At 35.3% G+C, this 9350-nt stretch overlaps 1 protein-coding gene across 1 annotated transcript; it reads left to right on the forward strand.

The window, feature by feature from the left end:
- Positions 1–515: 515 nt before the first annotated feature.
- Positions 516–8173, forward strand: LOC131055249 (phosphate transporter PHO1 homolog 1). The gene is made up of 14 exons (XM_057989810.2): positions 516–1113; positions 1471–1783; positions 2513–2972; positions 3099–3147; positions 3760–3831; positions 4242–4371; positions 4579–4699; positions 4929–5178; positions 5271–5375; positions 5579–5623; positions 5776–5928; positions 6030–6308; positions 6838–6974; positions 7632–8173. Exons 1-14 carry the CDS (start codon positions 862–864, stop codon positions 7717–7719), a joined length of 2454 nt encoding a protein of 817 aa, XP_057845793.2. The 5' UTR covers positions 516–861; the 3' UTR covers positions 7720–8173.
- Positions 8174–9350: the final 1177 nt, after the last annotated feature.

Below are 9350 nucleotides of genomic sequence, written 5' to 3' on the forward strand. Positions count from 1 at the left end.
TTCTGTTTTCAGAACTCTATCCTGGCCGGCAAGTCTACTTAACGTAAGACAGATGATGAATATTTTCAAATTTTTAAATTATTCTTTTATAGAAATATGTCAGCAGATATGCTCGTATTTATCTTTACATAATGAAGAATAGCGAATTGAATAAACATACATCTAAACTACAAGCCTCCTTCGATTAGACTAAACAATCATGTTCAGTTGACACAAACAATTAAGTTGTTAACTAAAATGTACTTTAAACTAATAAAAATATGTTGATTTAGTATCTTCTACAATTTGATAGTTAAAAATAAATCTTGGATTAGAATAAAGGTACTATTATTATTTAAATAAAATGTTTTTGGTAAAGACAAAGGTTTGAGGGAAGATTATTGCAGGTAATAATGTAGAACAAAATCCCACTAGATCTAAATGCCACGTGCAAAACAATGACTGATTATTTTTATCAGAGTGAAATCTTTCACTTTAAAGAGATTGAGAGGGCGATGATCTGGATTAAGGCTCGAGTGGCCCATGGAACAAGAATTTTATAGAATATCTGAAAGTAATACCTCTAAATGCCTATTTTGGTTGGTTTGGTCACCAAGTTGGGGATTGGATAGTGGCTGTAAACATTGATTTAATGGAATTGTTAGATCCTAAAATATGCCCTAGGGGGGAATTATTAATCGTCAAGGGAATGTAGGCTTTTTGCCACTGGCGGGAATTGTGAATAATCCGGCCAAGCGCCATAAATAAGAGTGCTAGGCCTTGGAGAGATGGCCATTAACTCACCTCCTTTTGATTGAATTCAATTCAATTGAATACAATTCAGTCTCTTTGTCTCTCTTTGTCTCTTTCTGTGATTGAGAAATGGTGAAGTTTTCCAAGCAGTTCGAGGCACAGTTGGTGCCAGAATGGAAAGAGGCTTTTGTTAATTATTGGCAGTTGAAGAAGGAGGTGAAGAAAATTCAGAAGAATTTGATGAAGCAGAGGGCCATGGATGCCGATCATCCAGCCAGCCCCCATGACACACGACTTGCATTCTTTTCCCACTTCACAACTCTAGTTAAGAGAAAAACCCGCCAATGTTTGCGTGGAGACTCTGAACCAGGCATCATTCGGGTACACTCCTAAGATTGAAAAAACATCTTTTGCATGTTAGTGTGTTATGTTTCTTGGATTACGCGGTGTAAGATTTATTTGTATTAATGTTTGAAATGTGATCTTAAATGTTGATTTTGATGTAAACAAATCTTATACCATTTGATTCATGACATACTAACATACTAATCATTATGAACTGTGAAAATCTAATGTCTCTAATCTCTGTGCGATTATGATTTTGATTAAGTCTGAGTTTTTTTTAGATTCAATTCAACCTGGTTGTATGGATATGAACATGTCTATTCTTGAGCAATTTGATGGCTTCTGAACATAATCTGGATTCTAAATTGTATGTGGTTTGTTTTTTGTCCACAGGTGAGCTATAAAACGTCTGGATCTGCAAGAGAAGATGTATACGAGACAGAGGTGCTCAACGTTGGGCAGGGCCCCTCTGAGGAGACCGATGCTGCTGCGCAGGCCTTCTTTAACACCCTTGATGCCCAGTTGAACAAAGTTAATCAGTTCTATAAATCCAAGGAAAAAGACTTTCTTGAAAGAGGAGAGTCATTGAAGCAACAGATGATATATTTGACGGAACTGAAAGCTGCCCTCAGGCAGAGGGCCAAGAATGGTGATGTTGAAGGCGGGAGTAATTCCAGGCATTCTAATAATTCCGTGGACTCTAATGGTATCCATATGTTTTCATAGATAGCTTGAATTTGGATAAAAATATAACATTGCTCATAGTTGATCAGTAGTAGGGATCCCACATGATAAAATCTTGATGTCATTCCATTCATTTGCTTTGTAATGTGGTTGAATGAATACGGATTTTATAGTTCTAAAACCAGTTTGAATTTTGTGTGATAAAATTTGAGGTAGTTCTTTCATTCAAAAGATTGTTTTTGACATTCAAATCATTCAAACAATTTTTTGAATTTTAGATATTCGAATTCAGATGATGATAAATTATTGAATGTTATTTGAAACATCGATGTAACTATTTTTAGATAAGCTCATGCAGAATTTTTGCCATACCCACATGGTCTTTTTGAGAACGGTAGAATTTTTGTTCGTTCAGTTCACATTGAATGGGCATTTTCAAGCACTCAAATCTAGTATTCTCGAATGTATAACACCAATATAAGGAAATATACTTTTCTGGGATAGATTATGTCGATTGAAACTTTTAAAGATTTTCATGTGGTACAACCAGAAATGGGTATTTAGAAGCTTGTTTTACATAATAATTTTCTGTTTTTGTCTGTCACGGACAATGGAAGCTCTTAAGAACTTTACTTTTATATGATTTTGAAGATTTCTCTGTTACAGCCTGTGGAAGATTAAAAACTTTAATATTGTATTATGTTTGCTTCATGGGTTATTGATTTTCACTTTGGTTTGTATTGCTGAACAGATAGCGTTCATGAGTGTGAAGAAGATGGGCAGGTTGATGAGGAAGAAGAGGCGGCGGGTGATCAAGAGTTACAGGTGGTTGCAGCTTTTGAGAAGAACGGCGTGACATTTGTGGAATCGCCACAGCGAAGATCAACAAAAGCTGAAAAAAGCAAGGAGAAGCTGAAAAAACTGAAGTCCAACAAGTATGGAAAATCGAGGAGTTTTAATCTGCAGGGGCGCAACATGAGAATGGAGATTCCAGCCACTACGCCATCAAGGACCATTTCTGCCCTAAATCACCTCATTTGGGAGGATCTTCTCAGCCAACCCAAGAAATCAGGTGCTCCTTCTACTGCAATAGAAGCATCAGCAGAGGAAAATAACACCGTGAGCAAGAAGAACATCCACCATGCAGAAAAAATGATCCGTAAAGCTTTCGTAGAGCTATATCGTGGGCTAGGTTTCCTCAAGACTTACAGGTACACATTTTTTCCTTTTGTTTTTCAAATTTGACATATTTTGTGATTTTCAGGAATCATCAGCATTTGAATTTCTGTCTGTGAAACCTAGCAATAAATGTAATTTGATTTTGGGTTTTGTTGCAGATCGTTAAACATGCTTGCCTTCGTCAAGATCTTGAAGAAATTTGATAAGGTACAGAAAACTACTTTTTCTGAAACTTAGTTTGGCTAAAAATGCTTTCCGGATTCCTCATGGTGGATAAAAAGGAAAAGGATCCATCCATTCTATCCCTTGTGTATTGTGTTAAGAATTAAAGCGTTTTCTGTTTCTGTTTTGTTTTAGTATGCAGTTTGTGCAGTGGAAATTTAGGCTGAGGAATCCCAGTTCGAAAGCATTTAGAATGATTACCCATATGCTTGCAGAACATGCCATCACGATGAGGAATAAAGTTTTCAGCACTCCTCGCTTTTTCAATCCTTAGTGAGCTCGGAAAATGTGACACTGGTAGTTGCATGCTCCGGCTTTTTAGAAAAGAAAAAACTTCAAGTTTGGACCGTATGAGAATCTACTCGACCTCATGTGGGAAAATAGATGGTATCTACACCATTGGTAGGATGAACCCATTGAGATAATATTGTGTTACAACAGACCCTGTTTCCAAGTTCAGAACCTCAGAATGCATTGTATTGACTGCTTTTTGCACTCGACTGCCTTTTTTTCCCAATAACCCCCACAAACTAACTTTAACCACCAACATCTAGATGCCACTCACTATTTTTTCCCTTTTGATTGATGTTATTGCAGGTGACAGGCCAACAAGTTTTGCCTATATACTTGAATGTGGTTGAGAGGTCCTACTTCAACAGCTCTGACAAGGTGACAGTTAAGGAAAGTTTACATGATTTGACTAGTGTAATTGTTATTTTAACATTTTTTGATTAGATTTTATGTTAACATTGTTTTTATCGTCGTTTTGGATTACATTCTATGATCTATCATTTCTCTTTTCTTGTTTGCTCATCATAATGATGAATTACGAAATGTGATCTGAAATATTGATGAAACTATCATTTCTCTTCACTTGTTTGCTTATACTGATGATAGATCATGAAGTGTGATCCGAAATGTCGATTAAGAAAAATGTTCACATAAGCTAATCCAAAAATTTCATATCTTTAATCAAGATAATTGTTTCTGTATTTTATATTTATGGAATTGAACTATCAGTCAAAGATACCACTTCCGGTTAGATCTAATTGCGGTCTTGAGTTCCTGATGACCTGCAGGTTATTAAACTTTCGGATGAGATTGAAGAACTATTTGTTCAACAATTTGCAGATGACAACCGGAGAAAGGCTATGAAATATCTCAGACCAAAGCAACCTAAAGAATCTCACACAGTCACATTTTTGATAGGTAAGTTATTCTTTATAGTTGTATTTAGAGAAACAAAGCTTTATCAGACATTGTAAATTCCAATGAAATATCCTTTTCAGGTGGGGTATCCTGTACAATCTTAACGAAAAAGAATTCCAAGGAATCATTATCATAATAGTGTTGCATATGAGTTTTTTGGGTAGCAGTACCGAAGTATCATTTTTAACATATTGTTCTTTCTTGCAGGGCTTTTCACAGGATGCTTCTTAGCTTTGTTTGTGGGATACATTATCATGGCTCACATAGCTGGCACCTACACAGACAGGACTGACCCAACATACATGGAAATAGTTTACCCTGTTTTTAGGTTTGATCATTGATTCTTCCCCAACTTTTGTAACTTTGTTGATTTCACAGCACCTTTCTTGGATTAAACTAACAAGAGAAAGTGACATGACACCCAATAAAGTTGGAGTCTAAACTTATGTGCAAGAGAATCTATTCTTGAATTTCTGCACTGAAATGAACTCATAAATTCTGTGAATTATGCTTCTTTTTCTTTCTCTAACAAATGGAATGCTTGTTTCTTCTTGCAGCTTGTTGACTTTATTAAACTTGCATATATTCCTGTACGGTTGCAATATCTTCATGTGGAGACGCCATCGAATAAACCATGTATTCATCTTTGAATTTAAGCGTAATAGAGAGCTCAAGTATCAAGATGTATTCTTGTTCTGCACCACTTTTATGACCATTGTGGTGGGCACAATGGTTGCCCATCTGGCATTGAGAGCCAAAGGGTTCTCACCAGTTGATGTAGATACAATCCCTGGCTTCCTCCTCCTAGTAACTACCGTTACCTTCTTCTTTCCCTAAATTAAGTCACTGATTTACTTGTACAAGCAAGCCAAATTGCTTACCATGCTTTTGTTTTGCAGGCCTCCATTGCAGTCTTAGTATGCCCACTTAATATGATTTATAGGCCAACAAGATATGCCTTTCTTCGTGCCATGAGAAATATTATTTTGTCACCATTATACAAGGTACACATTTCATTCATATCAGCAGCGTTAATGTAAGGAAGCGGTTAGCCAGTCCTTACGATCTACCAATGTATAAATTATGATGTATGACGGTAACTTATGCATTGGTAGATCATAAGGGCTGAATAGCCATTTCCTTAATGCACTACAAATATCTCACTCAATACATTCACTAATAAGATTTTCTTTTACCATGTCTTAAGGTGGTGATGGTGGACTTTTTCATGGCTGATCAACTAACCAGCCAGGTAAATTTTCCATATAAAATGGACGTATATGCCCCAAAACTAATGACCTAGATAGATAAAGATTAAGTAAATTTCTTTTTCTCTTCCACTAAATTGGTACATATGAATTAGTTTCCTTGGGCCTAAGTTTGTTTACTCGCTGGTTTTTGCAGGTGCCACTATTAAGGCAATTGGAATATGTAATATGCTATTATGGAACTGGAAGTTTCAGGAGTGAGAACTATAGTACTTGCACTAACAATAAACATTACAGAGACCTAGTGTATGTTGTATCCTTTCTTCCATACTATTGGAGAGCCATGCAGGTAATAAATTCCAAATCACCACATCCTTGTCGAAACCTAGTATTTGTTTATCAGTTCTACTAATGACGTATGAGCTTAGCAATATTTGGTTTGGATTCTAGTGTGCAAGGAGATGGTTTGACGAAGGAGATTTGAATCACATCGCCAATTTGGGAAAGTATGTATCTGCTATGGTAGCTGCCGGGGCAAGGTTGACATATGAAAAACAACAAAACATGTGGTGGCTTTCACTGGTTGTCATCACATCAACAATTGCAACTGTCTATCAACTATATTGGGACTTTGTTAAGGACTGGGGACTTCTTTCCCCTCGTTCAAAAAATCCCTGGCTCAGAGATGAACTTATCCTAAAGCATAAGTTCATTTACTTCATATCTATGGTATGCCATCCTCTTATTTATATTTTTAAACTTTCTAAAAATTCTGATGATAAATCATAGAGTGCGATCCGTGTTGGTATGTATCCAGCACATCCTCTTGGGATTCGTTACATGGTTTAACAACTTCTTATGAGATTCTTGGTTGGGATGGTAGCGGTTTCCTAAATTGATGCATCTTTTGGGAGAAACAGCCAGCTCAACTCCTTATAATTGGTATCAAAGCAGGATCGCAGGTTCGAATCCCCTCGGGTAATGCTGAGGGGGATTCGTGACATGGTTTAACAGCCTCCTGTGAGATCCTTAACTGGAACGGTAGCGGTTTCTTAAATAGATGCATCTTTTAGGAGAAACAGCCAGCTTAAACCCTATAGTCCGAAACGTTAGATACAAAAATACATACAATCAAATCTAAAAACTACAACAAAAACGACTATGGATTGTGGAAAACTAATAGACTTAAGCTAAAACTCCTTCATCTTTGTCTTCATAATTGGATTTTGAGATCTAATAAACGTGTTGTGCATTGTAGGTTTTGAACTTACTACTGAGACTGGCATGGTTACAAACAATAATGCACTCTAGCTTTGAGAGTGTTGATTACAGGGTGACAGGTTTCTTTTTGGCGTCTCTTGAAGTCATTCGAAGGGGACACTGGAATTTTTATAGGTAATGGTTTGATTTGATTTTTACTTTTATAATGTCTGAAACATATCGATGAATCCAAGTCGTTACCCACTTGTCATTTCACACAGAGCCTTTGACAGTACTTGCATGAATAGATAAATTGAGGTGCCCTCCACTCGGCCAATTAAAAAAAACATCACAAAGTAGTCTGAAAAGACACAATATCACAAGAAAATCTTTTTAAGTATAATGGATACTTTTAAAAGTTTCTTTGACAGTCACCACATTGTTAATCTTTCAGCAAACTTAAGGTTCTTTAATGTTCTGCAAGTGCAATTATCATGTCAGGAAAAGACAATGGATTTTAGAGCACCACTATCTTAAAACATTAAAGGGGCAAAAAAATATTCCAAACGGATAAAATCTCTGCAACTTTTCCCATCCCAAATAACCTTTTTTTCTCTGCAACAGGAGAACCATAGTATTCTAATTTGTCATGGTGTTTTACAGATCAGAAAGAGAGCCCACAAAACGTCAAGAACAGAAAAACAAATGGCGTTTCAAAATTTATTAACTCCCCCCACCTTTTTTGGACCAATGCCATGCACTTGATTTACTGTTGAAATTGAAATGTTATTGAGTTTGTAAAGTGGAGATTTATAAGTGGAGAAACTAATGATGGGTGATAATGCAAATCAGGTTGGAGAATGAACATTTAACCAATGTGGGCAAGTTCAGAGCTACAAAAATCGTGCCACTGCCTTTTCATGAGGTGGACGAGGATTGATTATTTAATGCACTACCTTCATTCGCCATCTCTGGAATAGGTGGAACCAGCAACCTGTTCTTTTTGGCCACCCCATTGACATCAATAACTTGCCTTTTTTCTTGTTTTACTCATCATCATGGTGGCCCTCCACCATTTCTCCATCATTCAAAATTGAAATGTTCTTGTATAGACGGGGACGTCAATTTATGAAATTTGATTGGGTGTACAAGAATTTCATGTGGAATGCTTGAAATGACGTTAAAGTGTTTTTATCTTCAAAGTGCCTGGTTATGGGTGACAAAATAATCATTTAGTTCAGAATTTAGGATGCCTACAAAATCACCATTCAATAATTTTACATGGCTTGTACGCTGCCAAGTTTTGTTGGTTGGCCACAAACATTGGGCCAAATTTCTCCACAAAAAGGTCTTGTTCTTTGTTAGTCTATGGGGAATTATATTAATTTTGAAAGGTTTAAAAAGGTGTTATGTCAATTATTTGTGATCATTGCTTGTGAAAAGTGATTTGAATATAGGTAAATCAAATTAAAATAATGTTGAATTGGTTTATGAAAGAATAATAAATAAAAATAATGTGAATAGATATTTATGAAACAGCATATGGTTGGTTTGAAATGTATATGCATTCATCAGTGTTTGTTTTTACACGAAATGTATTTACATCAATAAGTATTTATGTTTGTAATAACATGGACTATGGGAATATTATGTCTTTCATCTACAATTAAATATTACAAAAGATTGGAAATGGTATAAAATATCTAAGAATACCTTGCACAACTCAGATTCAAAATAAACAAGTCACATTTAGTGTCGTGGTAGAAACACTTCATTGGTGAGGTTGCCACCAAGGTTTGAACCCTGCTAGGCCACTGAGCTTACAGGCCTTGTGCCTTCATTGGGTCATTAAGCTCGCAGATTTGATCAAGTGAAGTGTGGGGAATGATGGCCCCCAAGAAGTGGCCTCACTCCATAAGTGGTATCTCTCAATGATAGCCCCTTGGATGTGGCCTCGTGGGATGAGATCCTTCGTAAGTGGTCTCTCTAGGCTTGGACAAAGCTAAAACCCCATTTTCTCAATAAATAAAAACAAAATAAAATTTAAAATAAAAAACAAATATACTCAATAGTAATTAAATAATGACAACTTATTTGTGATTGCAAGAATCATTCTTCCACCCACTTATTATTGTTGATAAGACTAAGATTATTTGATTAGATAAATGAAAATATTCTCTTGTATATATAAAAATTAAGATCTTCTATTTATAGTAATTTAATCTAAAAATGATTCTTAATTTTGATTACAACCTTTAATAGAGATTCTAAGATCTATACAATCTAATTGAATTTAAAAAATAAAAAAAATAATAAATTACATGTTCTTAAAAAATGAAAATTCATTATAAATCATTTGTCTAACTTACATGTCCACAATTAACTTACAAAATCTTAAAAGTTGTACTTTTCCACTTCTCAATAGTATACTATTATACCTTAAAAATTTATATTCCTATGCCACAAATGTATTATTAAAGATGGCATATAGTTATAAATACCATGTGTCTATATGATAGTTTTGATCAAAACAAAAGATATCAATTTGCTTTATTACAATTTTATAATTCA

This window comes from Cryptomeria japonica, chromosome 2 (genome assembly GCF_030272615.1).
Source record: "Cryptomeria japonica chromosome 2, Sugi_1.0, whole genome shotgun sequence".
NCBI lineage: Eukaryota > Viridiplantae > Streptophyta > Pinopsida > Cupressales > Cupressaceae > Cryptomeria > Cryptomeria japonica.